Raw genomic sequence first — 18594 nt, 5'->3', positions numbered from 1 at the left:
GTACTTTTAGATGTGATGGTACTGACCCTGTATGTAAGCCCACACTTCACTCATATAACAACATTACTGTCATATTTAACATTAATTTCATAGGCCCCAAAATAAAACCCTGGGGGACTTCATAAGATATGCTAAAGCAAATAGTTCACCTACCACATAATTCACATTAGTTTCTGCATTTGGATTAATAACTGAAATCATAGTGTTCAATTGGTTTTAAATATGATGTAGATATGTTTTCTTTGATCAGGCGATCTACAGTTTGACGAATTTCATCATTGTGACACATTGACTTGCCTCAAGTCTAAGCTGTTTATCAAAATTAGCTAAAGAATCTGAACTGACACTCTTGCCGCTGTGTCCAGTCCAGTTGAACTGTCTAATATCCTAAGGTGGTAATCAGACCAGGTCATACTGTCCCATACATGCTTGTAGTCACCTTACTTTACGCTACTAAGGCCACAGACACTGTGTCAATGCATCTCTCTAGAAAAGGAAGAACGGAAATCTTGAATGTGATCTACAGATACAGACTGCAAAGCAGATCTCAAACTAAGATAGAAGAGTAGAATAATGGTGAGCATGATTAAAGAAACACTAGATGAGAGTCTTGCGATATACAGACATCTCAGCCATTTCACATGTTACACAAGTACTTAATTCAGCATTTCTGAGAATTTGATTGATACTTTCATCATTGCCATTGTAGCACCCTGAGCACGTCAAGGAAATGGGTGAGAGTGCAGCAACAATAGCGTGCTTCATCAGGACACACTCCAAGCGTGTTTTCAGCCACACACGTGCAGCCGTCTCAGCTGAACAGAAGAGGCTGTTTCCTTATGACATGCAGGCTCTCATTACTGTGTTAAATGGCTCTTCGTTTTGTCCCAGAAGGGGCTCTTGCTCTAGCTGGAGCTAGCAGAGTTGATGGAGCAGGGCACAGAGTGTGCCTGCGTCTCCACTGACTGTGAGCAAAGTGGCAAACTGCATTCAGGGCTGACTGGTGAGTGCTAATTGATAGAACTGCTCATAATTCCCCTAATGTTTCCCTATTACTCAGGAGACTTGTTTTGAGCAGAATAAAGGGGAAGACTTCAGATGCAAAATGATGAAGCAAAGCCGCAATTTATAACCATTATCTTTCTTCTGTGGTGTTGCAAAGACATCAAAGAGCACTGGTACATCTTTTAAAGAAAAAATTTACATTGAAGAAGTAACATTTGCACATTTACACTAAGGCTGTGTCGCAGCAAGATCCTGGCGATATAAAACATATCACAATAAAGGGGTAAACTGTAAGCAGGGAAACAGTCATAGCATAAAACACAATATGGGCAACAGGTTTCGGACACCTACACATTACATACAGAGGCCTTTTATGACATCCCTCTCTAAATCCATAGGCATTAATATGGAGTTCGTCGCCCTGTTGCAGCTCTAACAGCTTCCATTCTTCTGGGAAGGCCATCTACAGGACTTTGGAGCGTGTCTATGGGACGGTTTGTACATTTATCCAGAAGAGCATTTGTGAGGTCAGACACTAATGATGAACAAGAGGGCCTGGCTAGCTATGTCTGTTCTAGTTCATCCATCAGGTGTTCTTCCATACCAAACTCACTTAACAATGTCTTTATGAATCTTGCTTTATGCACTGGAGCACATGCTGGGACAGAAAATGGCCTTCCCCAAACTGTTTCCACAAAGTTGGAACATATGATTATATGATCACAAATAGCAATTCAGATTAGTACAACTATTACACTATTAAACAACCATTCACTAAAATCAACACAGTGAGAATCAATACAGTATTGTGATGACAAAATAAATGCATACAGTATTCTATTAAAACCAGAGCCAGAACATGTCCTGAAGTTTTGATGCCCCTACCTATACCTATACTGTATATGTAAAAACAGGTTTTGAAAAAACCTGGAATTAAGCAATATAATGTGTCTAAGATTGATAAACCCACTAGTGTGCCATTAGCCCTCCTTGATGGATTTTTCTATCAAATTAAAACCACAACAGGGTTTCAATTCAAATGAGATTCATTCAATTTGCTAAACCATTAAAATGAACTGAATAAACTGAAAAAAAAAAAAAAAAACAAGCTCTGAAATTAATTTGCTAAAGCTAACGTTGTTTACAAGCAGATGCTTGATGAGGAAAAAAGTTTCTGGAAGGGACACTGACTGGAATCAGTAGTAGCCATCTAACCCAATAAGATCTCTCTCTAATCAATTCCAAACTTTACATTTCTGGTTCCCTGATGTTCTTGCAAAACTAGGGTGGAAATTAAATGATAACTACCTTTCCATGCACACCAGTGGTTTGACAACGACCTGACTAAGACTGCCTAACTAAGCTTTATGCCTTTTGAGTTTTATAGTGAGAGAAGGTCTTAGTTGAGCCAACCTTCACATTCTGCTTGCCAATGTTAGTCAACCATGTGGATGCATTTGTCTTACTGCTTACCAGGTATTCCCCATGTTTGCAGTGAATCCTCTACTACAGAGGTGTCTGATCTTTTCCTCAAAAAGCCAGTGTGGCTGCACATTTTTGATTCCAGCCAAGCAGAAGCACATGTGATCAGTTGTTTGAAGACTGGCTAACTGATTAAACAAGTGGAAACAGGTGTGCTGCTGGTTGTTCAGAATAAAAGACCTGCAGCCACACTGGCCCTTTACAGATAAGACTGGCCACTCCTGCCCTACTATCTAATATAGATGTAAATGCCTTCAAATGAAAGAATTCTGTGATTTCACTGTAGAATCATTTCAAAAGCAGTTTTCTGGAGCATAGAGCCAAGAAAACAAGGAAAGGTCCTCCTAAATCCAAGTGCTGTTACAAAAAACAGTGTAAAACTGTAAAATGGGGGAAACGGTCACAGCATGTGGTTGAGTTTTCTATGTTTTATTCTTGCATTTGAAGGCAAAGATTCTTGCTGAAGATTTGACAGTATAGTGTGGGAGTGACGGAGGACGACAAGGAAAGAGGAAAAACAGCAGGGTGTGAAAATGCATTAGCCAGGAGAGAGTTTTCTTTCATGGCTTTTCTCTTAAACGTCAGTCATTACATAACCCGATTTAACAGCAAAATTAACTATGTAAGCAAATACATGAAAGAGAAGAATTTGATGAAGCTGCATTCTGTAGCTTTAATCATTTTGTTCTCTTGGCCAGGTAGCCAACAGTCTGCCTTTCAAAAGCAGACAACTTCAAGCCAATGTGAAAACATTAAGGAAATCAAAGACTGAGATTATGACTACAATTTCTGTAAATCCATTCAAAGCTTTCAAAACATTATTATCATGTGATGAAGAGATGCTCAGAAAAGAGGCAGCCCTTCTTTTGCGTTGCACAAAATGACAGCCATGACAAATTACAGAACATATGTGTTAAGAAATATACACTATATTGACAAAAGTATTGGGACACCTTTTGATCAGTGAGTTGTGGTGTTTCATTCAGTCCCATTGCTGCAGGTGTATAAAAGCAAGTGCTTAGCCACGCAGACTGTCTTTACAAATGTTAGTGAAAGAATGGGTCGTTCTAAAGAGCTCACTGAATTCCAGCCTGGTGCTGTAATAGTCAGTTAGTGAAATTTCTTCCCTCCTAAATATACCATTATTAACTGTGAGCAGTATTATTTAGCAGTGGGAGCATTTAGGAACTCAGCTTAGCCACAAAGTGGCAAACCATGTAAAGTTACAGAGTGGGGTCACCTAGTACTGAGGAGCATAGTGCAGAAAAGTCTTAGACAATTTATATCTACATTTCAGTTAGACTGACTCAACCGTAGAGTCCCAAACCTGCTGTCATATTAATGGCAATGGACTCAGAATGGGATGTCATAAAAGCTCCTGTAGGTATAATGTTTAGGTGCTCAATATTTTTCTCCATATAGTGTAGTTAATAACAAATCTGCACAATGTTCTGGAAAGTGCCAAAACAACCACTCTTACATCTACATTACTGTCATATTTAACTTCAGTCTCAAAGTCCCCAAAATAGAACTTTGTGGAACTCCACAGAATATACTAAAGCAAACAGTCAACAAATCATGGTTTCTGCATTAGACTTATCAACTAAGTAATAAAACAATGGTTGAATGGGTTCATTAAAAACTTCTTCAGCTTCGAGAATTAAACCATTTGTGTTTGTGACCATTACACATTCACCCTTTTGTCATGCTTTTCCACAGCCTAATAATTCATAATTACAGATGTACTACTACTGCAATTCTCACTGCAGGTTAGTTCTGAAGAGTTTGGTCCTTGAATTGATGGGGAGAGTAATGCTTAGACACTTGTGCTAAGCAGTAAATAGTTGTGTCAATCATCATTTGCAAATGTTTTTTTTATTAAGCAGTGCTTAGAAAGAGGAGGGTCTAAGGTGTTTTTTGCCAATAAATGTCTTTTTTAACCATATAGAACAGAACCAATAATATGAGTGAGTTCAATTTTTTTTTATTTAATCTGTATTTTTACCTCAGAACTGCGGAAATGAATGCACAATATACACATTACATTTTAAATAGACCTGCAGGGGCTGGTATGGTGCTCTGAGGGACAGTAGAACTAAAGATTCCAAACAGTCCAATGTCCTAGGGTTCACAGGCTCCTCATTAAGCTGCTGTATTCTGTGAAAGTCAAACTAGGGGCATGTGCTGCATATTTCACACTCTGTAACTGTGCCTGAAGCTGACTGCACGCCTGTTTATTTTCATAGATGGAGTTCTACTCTTTCCCACACCTGACAGCTCTTTGGTAAAAACAGCAAACAGTGAAAGCAAACAGTCCAGAAAAAGGGTAGCCGACAGAAGCTAGCGTTGCTACAAATTACGGAAATCATTCACAGTCTGTATGTCCCTTCTACAATATGGAAGCCCATCTTGAATTCAACAGTTTTCATGATGTCAACATAAATTTACATAAATTTACCTACAGCAGAGTAGCCAGCCCAGGTATGCTAATGATGTGTCAAAAAGGAGGGGCACAGCCAGGACACCAGTCACTTGCAGACTTATTAGTAAGAATTAGTAAGAATTTCAAAATTCTTACTAATTCTTACTAATAAGTCTGCAAGTGACTGGTGTGATACACGTTCAGATACACGTTCTGTAAATGATTACATCAAACACAAATGCAGTGTAATCAGGAGATCTCCGTTAAGGAAAACTGTCCACACAGCCTTGTTTAAGGTCACAACTCTATCCTTGCCCCTTTCAGTAGGCCTACTCCAGAAAAGCCCATTCACAGCTTAAGGCCTGCCATTATAAGGAGCTATTGAGATGGAAAGGAAAAAAAAAAAAACTATAATTGGACGTTTTTAAATTTGCCTTCATGAGTTTATCTGGTGCTCTGAGGGACAGTGCAACTGCAGATCACTAAAACAGTCCAAGTGTCTGGCTGTGTGTGGGATTGATAAGGGTTCAGGGACTCCTCATTATAGTGAAAGTCGGACCAGGGGCATGCGTTGCATATATCACACACTCTCCAATGCAGCATGCTCAAGAGCTGGTCATGTGACAAGGGGTGACACATAATTACAGCGACAGTGTGATTTAGGCTGATCCGTATGGGTCAGATAAGAGGACAGTCTGTATTAGAGTAGGGTTGGTTCTCGGAGGAGTGCGCTCACAGTCAGCACACTTCTCTCTCCCACTTGTTCCATCATTTCCTGTTGCTCACCATGATTGAAGTTTCCAATTAAATTTTCACTTAGCTGCTGGAACGAGAGAATTCGATATCTCCCAATTACATCATATCAATAACCATTCCACACCAGCACCAAATCAAGTGCAGCACCTGAGAAGCGATTGCTCTCGGCACGCACAGAGACTGAACAGAGACTGAAACAGGAAGGAGAAGAAGGGATAAGTGAGGCTTTGGGAGTGCATGTGTGTGTGTGTGTGTGTGTGTGTGTGTGTGTGTGTTTGCATGTGTGTGTGAGTAAAAGAAAGCAACAGGAATAGAAGCACACAGCACAAAACCATATATGTACACACTACACAAAGTATAACCCTCGTAACCCTGTACACACTTATGGCAATGTCCACATGCTCAATCTGTGCACAATGACTGCATACTCCAGTGCATCCAGTTACCCAATGACTTTTCTACAGCAAGGAAGGAAAACACAGCCTTCCAACCGAAAACAAGCAAGCTTCAATAAGCCTAAATATAAAAAGGCATGTTTAATATTAGTTTGAATCATATTATTGACATAAATAGAATGCAAAGCTTCTCCAGCCCTCCAGCTGACAGAACAAGCCCACTGACATTATGCAGACAAAGATGCCAGAAGGCCTAATTCACCTGCCCCCCTCAATCACACTGCCAATCAGTTAATTAGTGTAATTATCACAGATTCTCTCTCTATTTAGCACATTTCAAGCAGGAGTTAAAAAAAAAAAAAAGGTTGAATATCTGGGTTGTAAAAGCACTGAGATCAAAAGCAATATGACAACAGCCCAGCATGGAATCCAAAAAGCGGGCATGGTCTCATTTCTACACTTAGCCATGCATATTAATAAAATTAGCCTATAAAAAAAGATGGAAGTTTAAATTGGCAGGGATGCTAATGCAAATGTCCACTCTCTGCCTGTCACTGGGCTCACTTTGTACTGGACCAATGGACCATGCCAGTGCATCATTGTCTTGCTCTGCACTCTGAACAGGAAAAGCAATTGAGAGGGGTTACAACAGCACAGAACAACAAAGTACGAGGCACAAAGAGAGTAAAGCAGGAGTCTAAGGCCAGAAAGGAGAAAGGAAAATGGGGAAAAACAAAGGAGACATGGATGAGCAAAAATGTATTGTGTGTGTGTGTGTGTAAGAGAGAGAGAGAGAGAGAGAGAGAGAGAGAGAGAGAGAGAGAGATGCAAAGAGAAAGACATCACAGTGGACACCTACCTTCATATACTGCTTTGAAACCCTGGCCACTCACAGCATAGTCTGACAGTAGCCACAGTGTGAGTCTTGCTCCAGTGCTGACTATGGGAGGAGGAAGCTGGAAACCCGTTAACCTGCAGACAGAATAAATAAAAGTAGAACTATGTAAACACATTTTGCCTAGCGGAGAACACAGCAGTGGCAAAAACATCTCAATGACTCCTCCTGAGCTCCAAAGGGTTCTTCAGAGTGATACCACTAAACAGTGTCGTTCGCTCCTTGTCCTGGAGAGCTTCCACCTTGAGGAGTTCAGATTAGGCTGCAAGAAAGCTCTCCAGGACCATAACTGGGCTTCCTTGCAATACTAGAACCACTTTTGAGTCCCTGAAGAACCTTGAAATGGCTGGTTCTTGGAAGACCTAAGTTATCAGATGACTTGATTCACCTTTACCCAATCATTCTCCCAATCAGATAATTTGTGTAATTGCAGTAATTATAGCAAATTCCTGCTCTCTCTTTAACATACTTGAAACAGGGGTTAGAAATGCTGACATTTGAGCCATAAAATCACCTAGATCACAGCAGAAAAAAACACCCAAATAACTCTGATCATTCAGACTCATTCAAGATCCCAGAAAGGGACCATAAAACAAATCACTTTTGGTCACTAAATTTTTTAATAATTGGTGTTTGGCTGCATTTATCAAAGACTGATTGGCTGTGTATCGGTGTCAGCCAATTTGCAAGTTACTTTAGCATTGCGCAAGGTCACAAAACCAACTGAGGCCCGCTTGAAATCCACTCCATGTGCAGAATGTCAGGTATTTCTACCATATCTGACTCAAACTCACATATTTGTAGAATGCGTAAATACTAACCCACATCATGGAGAAAACAGAGTAAAGACTTTTAACACCACTAACCAAATACCCCTCTTGAGAGTATATCACTCAGACCAGTACAGTTAGTATCAGCAGAGCTAACAAATATCGTTAACCACACATCTAGCTCCATAATACAGTTCTGTACGAGAATTCACAGGCTGTCACAGTACAAACAATGGTTTAAATGTGGTTGATCCAAAAAGCAAAGTACATTTCATCTTGAGAGACACTGAACTTTACAAAAGCCCTGCCTGATGATGCATTACCAAATTTGCCTGGAAATTTTAGTGTGGCATCCGGCCCAACTGGTAGCGCAGAGCGGCTGATCATCTTTCAGTACTGATATCAGTCCACAAAAACTCTGATTTGTCCATGTCTAGGAAGGATAAGATCCTTGTGAAAGATCCTGAGGTTCTTCAGTTTAAAACTGTGGAGAAACCTCTTAAGGTGCTTTGAGGAACCTTCACAGAACCTTTTCCTTTAAAACCTTTTCCTAAGCACCATAAGATGTTCCTCCACAGTTTCACATTGAAAAGTTCCTCAAGGATCTTATACTTTGAACAGTGTACAAAGATAAATATGCTTTTTAACCCCTTAAACATCCAGAACTTTCTGCTGAGTCCAGTTTTCCATTGATCCCTGCCAGGGTTTTTTACAAAAGGCAAACTGAGCTACAATCTGATGTGTAAACCTTTTTTTAGTACAATCACATATTCTCTAAACAGTTACACACTCTTTCAGCCTTGTTCCTTGTGTCATAATAAATGTGCTCATTATTCCATTCATTATTATTATTATTTATCCTGTTAAGGATAAGTATTCAGTAGCAGAGATAATTATCTGTGTTTGTATAGACAGATACACTGAGGAGCTCAATCAAACATTCTTTCATACAGAAGATCTGTTACATGTAAATGGGACATTACTAAATTTGGCAGCCTGGGCTAAGTCATCAGGAGTTGCAATATCCTGGCTGGGTCTCCCAAGGCAAACAAGCCAATGGTGAAGAATCTTACAAATACAGTGGAAAACCATGGTAATGGAAGTCTACTAGAACACAGAGTACCCAGGCCGGAAAAGGGTTAGCGGGACATATCCCTTGGGAACACGCTAAGGTGTGGGCAGGAAGGATGGTGGACCAGCTCTTCATCCTCTCTCTTAGAGTTTGCCACTCTAGTCTAAATGTGTTTTGTAGACCTGGAGAAGGTTTATGAACGTGTTCTCTAAATGTCTTGGGGAGGTGTGCCAGGAGTATGGGGTACTGGGGCCACTAATTAGAGCCACTAGGTTCTTGCACTCTTGGTGAAAACGTGTTGGCCATTAGGCTTCATCAAGAACATGATTGTAAAGTATAGTTAGGTGTAGTTACACACTTGGTTTGCAGCTGTATGAGCTGGTGGGTATAAGAACCAGCACCTTCAATCCACTGTTTGATTGATGAGTGAAGGTTCTTGATTTAACAACTGATCTGTCCCACCCTTACCTATGGTTAGCAACTGGATAATGAACAAAAGAAGGAGATTGTGGATAAAAGGACAGAATTGTGTTTCTCTGTCAGGTGGTTAGGCTGACTCAGTGCAATAGGATAAGGAGCTCTGATATCTGGGAGAGGCTCAGAGTAGAGTTGCTGTTTCTTCATGATGAGAGGAGCCAGCTGTGGGGGGTCATGCATCTGATAATGATGCCCTCTGGTATACTAAGTGTGACCAATGGGAAGGAGACCCAGAGAAAGACCCAGGATCTTCTGGAACACTTATATCTCTCAACAGGCCTGGAAACACCTGGGAAAACATTTGGAATCAGCAAGAATCTTCCTAAACCCCACTCTGACAAAGTACCAACCTTTCAGAAGATCGGCCATCCAGGTGGCATTTCCTGACACTCTTTAGTAAAAGATATATGACCACCTGCTTGGAATTTGATCAAAGGCACCTAGAGGACTCTCAAACCATGCAAAACAAGATTCTCTGATCTGATGAAAGCAAAATTAAACGCTTTGGCCTAAATACCAAGTTTCATGTCTAGAGGAAACCAGGCATCACTCTTAATCTGGCTAATGCCATCCCTACAGTAAGGCATGGTGGTGGCAGAATCATAATGTGGAGATGTGGGGGTTGTTCAGCAGCGGGACTGGGGCAACTAGTCCTGATAGAGGGAAAGATGAATGCAGCTACCAGTGATGCTTGAAGACAAACCTGCTCCAGAGCTCTCTGGACCTTAGACTGGGAAGAAGGTTTACCTCCCAACATTACAACAACCCAAAACACACAACCAAGAGAAAAAAGAAGTGGCTTCAGAGAAAGTCTGTGAATGTCCTTGAGTGGCCCAGCCAGAGCCCAGACATGAATCCAATTAAACATCTGTGGAAGTAGCTGAAAATGGCTGTGTACCGACATTATACATCCAACCTGATGGAGCTTGCAAGGATATGCCAAAAGGAATGGAAAAAAAAAGTGTGCCATCGCTTCTTTTCCAAGATACCTTGAAGCTGTAATTGTTGCCAAATGTGCATCAACCAAGTCTTAGTCTAAGGGTGTGTAACCCCTAAATACATTATACAATATTTTGTCATTCAAATAAAATTGCATAATTACTAAAAAACTGTTTTCACTTTGTAATTATTAGTGATCGTGTTTAGATCTTTGAGGCTAAGAATGAACTCATAATTTGTATTAAATTGATTAGTTATGTGAGGTAAAACGGTTGGGGTTTTCAGTTGTTGAAAAAGCACATTTCCAAACCGCAACACTAAACACTTGGCACAGGGGGAGACATTCCACTAGTTCTCTGGATAAACTGCATCTCTACCACCAGTTTCATTAAAAACTGTAGAAAACAGGAGCCAGCTGCTACAAGCAATTGGCTAAAAACGACAATGTGTAGTAAAAAGCATAAAGGCTTCATTTGGTAAAACTGCTAAAACTGACAAACCATTTTTTTGGGCAATTTAATTTAATGTTTAATTGTGAACAATCTGATCGATCAACTTAAGAGCAGATGCCAAAAAAGGAAGGAAAATGGGAAATGCTGTGAAAAAAGGTGAGAGGGCTTCCACGGCTGACCAGATGATAAGTGGAGTGTTGAGACCCTAGGCTTTATGTTCTAATCATCTGCATGGCTAGGTAATAAAGCTATCTAGGCCTATCACGTTCACAATCAATACAGCTCTTAAGCGGTCTCATTTCATGGGGCAGAGGTTAAATATGAGTAGAATTGGGTGAGCTGTTTTGTTCTCAGCAATCTATAAGGCCAAATGACCTGCAGCTTCCAGACATGGCTTTACATTATAATATCACATTAGTAAACATGTGGTCATAATTGTTATCCTTATACTGGCAAGGAAATTGAACTGGCACAGCAAGAATGATGGAAACAGTCATGTTTTCATTACAGCTATGCTACAGGCTTGTTACCTGTAGGTAGTATCAACTCAAATAATGCTCAACCTTCCACCAGAAGGTATGTAATGTGTGTACATGTGTGTGAATTCATGTGATGCCCAAACTGTGTGACCCACTTTATCCTCCAAAATGTGTAAATAGTACAGTACATATTGCTACATAGTGAGGTTGCATTACAATATGTAATGCCAGAAAAATCAATGGAGATTCAGTAAGTGACATATTTTACCAACATATATTATTTTTTAATCATACAGAGAGTTTAATTCATCAAAGCAACAACAGAAACACACAGATGAAACTGTGGTGCATAAATACACTCGCAGCACTAGGGACTGGTGATATTCCTTAAAAATAACACAATACTTGGAGACAGGAACTTTTAGGGAATATTGCCTTAAGGCAACATTGTGCTACAATGGACCGAAATGGTTAAGTGAGTCACCTGAAAAACAGGATTTGTTCATTTGTATTTGGATCCATGTATCTGAAGCTAAACTAATCATTTCAAAGACAAAACAAATAAACAAATAAATAAAATAAAATAAACAAACAATCAATAAAATCAGTTAAAACTGATGCCATTGTTTTATTTTATTCTGTTCTATAGAAATTAAGCCAAATTTGACCGCCATGTTGTCAAATTTGCAACCAGAGTCTGCGCAGTAGAGTCAAAAGGCAGAGCCAGACTTGCCTACTAATTCAGTAGACCACCCTCTTCCCCCAGACCTAACATCAGCCCAAGATTGTCCGGTAAATTCCACTACAACTCAGAAGCACATAATGCCAAGGCTGTCAATCATTTCATTCCAGGTGTTACCTACTCACGATAAAGCAGAATAAAGCCATTAAAACTGATTTCTGGGGGAAAATAAAAAGCATGGGCCAGTATTAGCACAGGGAAAACTGACTGTTGGGATTAGACACTGGAGATGGAAAGACAGTTTAGAGGAGTAAAATGAGAAAATGGGCTGGTTTGTCATATGGGGAAGGGGCAGATCTACACATCATACTGCAACCAGCCAGCAGAGGCGCTAGACCTGTGATTGTTTTTCAAATGTTCCCAATTTTGTAAAACAAAATAATGAATCTTAAATGGAAACGACATTGCACTATTTGTCATACCTGCCCCTGTTCTGTCATGTCTGCCTCTGTTTTGTGTTGCTATGTCCTCCCAAGCACATGGCTCAGTTTGTGTCTTGTCTGTCCTAGCCCCGCCTGTTCATTAGTGTTTCCACCTGTGTCTCCTTTGTAACCCCCCCCCCCCCTCGTGCTCCCAGTTGTTCCTCATTAACCTTCCTATAAGTACCCCTTTGTTTCAGCCTTCCTTTGTCTGGTCTTGTGCATGTCTGCATGTTGCTTTGTTGTCATGGTGGTTTCATGGTTTGTTGTCTTGGCCTGTTTGTGTGACTCTTGTATTGTTTACTTGGTAATCTTAGTGCTTGTTTGGTTTCTGTTTGTTTTGTTTTATTTTCCTTTATTAAAAGATATCCTGCGTGTATGTGCGCCTCTGTCGCCAAGCTCGACATACTGTGACACTATTCCACAGTATAGCTTCTAGGCAGAATACATATTTCTGCCATTTCCTATGCCATAATTATTATTTATATAAAATATTTTTTGTGTTTTTTTAAATGAACTTCCCACTCTACCAGATATGAATTTTTCTACATGAGTGAGGGTTGGACACAAAATTAAAGTAAATTTTGCAAATCTATAATGTTGTTCATTATATTACCTTTTTATTGTCAATAAAATACTGTGATAGTGTGGAGGCGGGGGCAATGGACCAACCCTTCACCTGAACTTGGAGCCAGTCAAAGAAACTTGCTTCAGATGGGTCTAAAATAGGCTCGGTTTGGCCCAAACATAGAAGAAAGAGACGCACCATGGCCATGTCCTTTCTGCCGAGGGTCGTGCCAGAATGCATGCAGTCACGGTCAGTGTTTTTCAAGCACTGCTGATATCCATATCATGCACAACATTGTTAATGAATTCAGATTATATATAATAAACAATATATGGTGCAAACTTTATAGTGATGTTTGTGAAGGAGCTCTGGCTTTGGTCTTTGCTCTTCATACATCCTCCGCACAGCACCAACACCGCCACAAATCTGTGAGCTCTTCCTGAGCACAGCCATGCGCCGCTCCAATTGGTTCTGTCTAATTATACTCATTTGAGATCATACAGTATAACTGAAGAACTGGAGACAGGAAGAGAACAAGTTCCACAGAGAGCGTCACAGGCGAGCTTCAATTCCAGCAATGACATCTGGAACCAGAACAATTTCACTGTGAAACTGAGTGAAGCGAATCTGATTCACTGCATGCTCTGTGCTCACAGGAAAAAAATGACTTGCAAATCCTACCTGGTCACACATCTATGCTTGTTTGATTTTTCTAGAAGAAAAAGAAGATAATGACAGCCTTGAAACACACTCCCCAAACTGGGAGGACTGACTGTGCTTCAGTGGTGAGATACATCTGAGCAAATTACACATTACATCAAATAGAACTGCTCATTTACCACAGTGGTACCACAATGCTCCCCAAATCCCTGAAAGATATTGATTGTTAATAATAGCCACAGTGATATAAGCCTGGGCTGCCCAAAGTGCGGTCTGTCAGAGTCCACCAAATCCCACCCACTCACCCAATAAGAAGACTATTTCGCATTACATTGTCTTATTATATTCTTACTTAAACCTATTCTTAGCATGTTCTATAGTAATATATTAACATTCTAAAAACTATTTGGACTTCCAAGACAAAACATTTGCAGACCCCTAATTTAACCAATTACACCAATTAAAAGGCCCTGTCTCTGCCATCATGTTTCCATTCCTTATTCTCATAACTACACAACCTACACAGTAGTTTCAGTGTAGCTACTGATTGCTTTCTGGAAGTCACTGAATAAAAAAAGTCTTAAAGATTAATACCTGAATAAATTTGCATTCATGAAAAGGTTTTGCATGCACTTCGGCTATCGACTTGAATAGACTCAATGATCTCTATCCTGCACCAATATATACAAAGCCCAGCATGCAAGGACAAAAGTTCAAATTAATTAAACTTTGACCTCACTGTGAGATGACCTTGAAATATGCCCTAACTGATGGAAGCTTATTTTTTCATGCTTTCACTGAAAAATAAGGAATGGCTTATATGTTCAGGTTTTTTTTAACTGTATAATAACCAGATAAACATTTACTGATAGTAGGCAACCTCCTAATGATAGGGTCAACATATGCATAGTCTTACAGTAGCTGAGCACACTCTATTATAAGGTGCTACAATGGGATTTTGAGAGAAGCCAATGAAGAACCATCTTTTGTATACCAATAAGAACCGTGTTTGTAAAAGAGATGTTTGAGTTTGAAAACCTTTTCAGTTGTGAAAAAAATCTTTACATAAATTTACATTAAAAAAAGATTAACCCTTTGAAAGGTCATTCACTCTCAGACATCTCTTTTACAAACATTTGCCTCATTCATTAACATCTAATATCAAATATTATGAAAATGTTCTAACAAGAAGTCTATATCAGGTTTATGAGGTGCAGAATAAAAACTGTGGGTTTTAAGAAGAACTTCTTAATAGTGGTTGGTGATCATATGGTATCATTGAAAGAAGCCTTTGGAGCACCTTTATGTTTAAGAGAGTAATGTTAGTCTCGCAGTATATGTTACCATTACAGTATACACTACCAAGTAAGCAATATGTAGAATAAATAATATCAGTAACGTACATAATATTACATTACATAATGTACATGATATAATATGTAAGTGCTAAAGCAGTCTAATCATGTGTCATACAAAGCAGTGTACAATGTGCAAGCTCCTTTGTCTGAAAACCCTTTAATAAGCCTGCAGATTTAGAAGCTGATGGCTTACAAAGAAGCTGTTCAATCCAATCATAGTCCACCCAAAAACTACATCAGAAACTGCTGGTAACTACAAATTGGGTACAGTAGTGCAAGCCCTTGCTTCGGCCTCTCTGTGTGAGAAATCAGCCCTCGAACAGTACTGCAGACAGATAAGCCCAAACATGATCAGTCAGAAGCAGACTGGAGGGTTATGAGGTGTTCTGAGGCTCCAGCAAAGGCCTATCTGGAGCCCTTTCCACATGGATGACTCCTGTAGCATCCTGGCTGGACTTTCCATTAGAAAAAAAGCACTGTTCTGCCTCCAATTATCCCAGGTGTCCCTGGGAGGGAGGGCACTGGCATAGTGGAGGATAGAGAGCAGCGAAGGGAGAGAAAAACTGGTATTTTAGGTAGGGGTTAGGAGTGACCACAAAGCTTTACACATACAGCTTGGGTGTAGCTGTAGCTCAGCTGCTTTTGGAGATGCAGCACCATATGTAACAAAGCAGAGGACAAACAAACATCCTTCAGTGTTTGTTAAAGGTTTTGCTGCTCTGACCCAACCGTCCAGTCAGCTTGGTTGTTGTTATGCGAACCACAGAGACAACAGAGATTGGTGAAGTGAGTTTATGTTGGCTGAATTTAAATGAAATGCTCAATCACCCCATGTTATGATCTGCAATCTGATTTTCATGTATTTTTTATTTTTTTTCCTTATAGTTATTTTCTTTTTTCTTTTTCTGTGCAACCCTGAAGCCTATTTTAGGCACATATCTAGCTGCACAAAAAAATTTTTACATTTTCTTTATTCATTTGTTTGTTGAATTTTTCCATTTTAATACTGCCAATTAAGCCACCAATTCATAGGTCCCCCTAGCACTAGCAAGGCTCCAAAGACTAGGAGAGTAAGGACAAGGAGAGTAAAGCCAGCCACCGCCTCTTTACAAACTGCTGCCGATGCCGGCAGCCGATAGCTTGGAGGAAAGCACCGGGTCCCCAGCTCCACCGCACCAACTAACAGACGCCTGTGCCGGCCAACATCGCTTAAGAGTGATGAGGGGAGAGAGTGCCACGGCCAATTGTGCTCTCTCTGTCTCACGACCCCCAGGCCACGGTTGGTTTTTCACTTTTTGACATAATTTGAATCTGGCAGTTCCTCTTTACACTGCGGCAAAATTTTATGATGAACGGACCAATAGAAATGCTCCAAAATGACTTATAATGACTGTAATTAAATCTTTTTACATTGACTTCTGCTGAAATATTCTTTTTCCTTCTCCTGTAATGTTGCCATTTTGAAAATACAAAGTTTTTGTGTGACAGTGACGATATGTGTGCACACCAACAGTGAAGGGATTTTTACTGTTGCAGAAATTCCTCTGATTAAAACTATCTGTAAATGCCGCCTCCCCTCCGCCCACCACTGCCCGAGTCTTCAGCACGTCCGTACGGGTTCTGATTTACTGCAGCCCAGTGCAGCTCTATAATAAAATGTGATTAAATGGAGTGTCAGCCTGTGAATAATGAGTTGCAGCGTCCAAGCACTGTCACCACACACACCGAGGGCTGTGACTTCTCTCAGTTTGCCGCTGTTGTTTGCAATGCAGCACTGCACGGGTTAAATCAACTTCCTGAATTAGCATGGCCAGCGTGTGTACGGCAGTGTGCCTCAGACATGGCCATGTGCCAGCAGACTAGCGTGGTGCCACGAGGCTGCACAATTTATTCCAGAGTGGAGAATTCCACCATGAAATGCATTCGTTCCACTCAAAAACTGAGCAATACAAACAAACCAACCAACAAACACATGCACGCGCACACACACACACACACATACACACACACACACACACACATACATACACATATTGACTGAATACATTTTGGTGTCTGTTTGCCACCTATGGTTGTATAAATTGTGCTGATTCTTTTCAGCATAGAGAGCTCACTTCATTTCTCTCTCTCTCTCTCTCTCTCTCTCTCTCTCTCTCCCTCTCTCTCTCTCTCTATTTCATTTACCCCCTTTCTCACTGTTTAAGGCCCATGCCGAGTTGAGACAGATTGTTTCAAATGAACAAAAGCCCCCTGGTTGCTCTTTCTAACTGTGTAAACACCATGAAAGTAAATCAGGCTGTCCTCCCTTTAATCTCATTCAGCAGATGTGCACGAGAACTGCTGAAGCAGCTATATTGCAGTGGGGTAAAGAAAAACCAGCAGTGAAGAGGGTGTGTGTGTCCATGTATGTGCATTCATATACAGTCATGTGAAAAGGTTAGGACAGTGCATGAAACCTTTTGTCTTTTTTTAACATATTTAAAGATTTGGTCATTAGATCTTAAACACTTAAAGAATGTTAAGAGCATGAGGTAAAATAACTGAACCGATACAACTGATAAAATGCCTATACTGATAAAATGTATAAAATGTCAGTAATGGAAATGCAATTTTCTTGTGAGGAGAAAGGTGGACTTCCGATGCCCCAATTGCTGGTACCCCCCCTCCCCCATCCCCCACCCACTTGGTTGAAATAACTTAAGTTAGACGTTTTCTATGATGATGTACCAGTTTCTGACATCAACTGGGTGAATGTTTTTCCCACTCCTCCATGCAGAATTCTTTCAGCTGTGTGCCGTTTCAGCGTTAGTTTTTAGACAGATGGTCTCATGTTATCCTCTGGTGTCCTTTGACACAATAAAGAATTCCAAGTGGATTTTACATTGGAGAGCTCTCCATGCCCTACTGCAGAGATATGGGTTCTTGGACTCAAATCCTGTGTCTGGTTTACGCCAAATGTCCTCTGTTACTGTGTCCCAATAAATTCAAATTTGGATTCATCTGTCCAAAGCACATTGTTGCAGATGTGATCTCTGGAAAACTTTAGTCTTGCACTGATGTTTTTTTGACAGCAAGTATGTCCTCCTTGCAACACCTCTCATGAAAATCAAACGTGTGGAATGTTTGATGTTAGATGCTGTACTTTGACTTCAGTTCTGGCAGGAGTGACCTGTAGATCCTGTGAAGACATTTTAAGATTGTTGGAGGCTTCTTTTCGCATCATGTGGTCTGCTGTTGGACTGAATTTGCTATGACGGCCTGAACTGGCCATGTTGGCAGTTGTTATTGTAAATTATTTAACGGACAGTGAAACAGCTGATTTTTAAGTGTTCTGAGATCTTTTTAAATCCCTCTACATCTTCAGAGCCTCAGAGAGCTTTTTGGATCGCACCATGGTAATAACACTCACTTTACCAATCAAGAGCAAAAGAACTTAAATGTCTACAGGTTCCTCCAAAATCCCCTCTAATGATGTTCTAATCATCTTCAGCTGATTTTAATTTTAGGAATTCCATTTTTGGGTGTCCTAACTGTTCCTCACAGGAAATTAGTATTTTTATTCATTACATTTTACAAATGATTTTTCTTGAAGACATTTCTTTAGTTATATTCCCTCCATCTTCCAATATGAAGATCAAATGCCCACATGTTTAATTATATAAAAAAGATAAAGGTTTTTATGGGGTGTCCTCGTCTTTTTACA

At 40.1% G+C, this 18594-nt stretch overlaps 1 protein-coding gene across 1 annotated transcript in view; it reads right to left on the bottom strand.

Annotated features, from left to right (window-relative positions):
* The window catches only part of csmd2 (CUB and Sushi multiple domains 2), a 391624-nt gene that overhangs the window by 319681 nt on the left and 53349 nt on the right, over window positions 1-18594 (bottom strand). The window contains exon 3 of the mRNA XM_072676048.1: window positions 6920-7032. Coding sequence (XP_072532149.1) covers window positions 6920-7032 — 113 coding nt within the window. The remainder of the gene's footprint in view (window positions 1-6919; window positions 7033-18594) is intronic.

The sequence above is a fragment of the Salminus brasiliensis genome, chromosome 3 (genome assembly GCF_030463535.1).
Source record: "Salminus brasiliensis chromosome 3, fSalBra1.hap2, whole genome shotgun sequence".
Lineage (NCBI taxonomy): Eukaryota > Metazoa > Chordata > Actinopteri > Characiformes > Bryconidae > Salminus > Salminus brasiliensis.
Note: the sequence above shows the minus strand (reverse complement) of the source record. Positions and strands in the feature narration are given on the sequence as shown.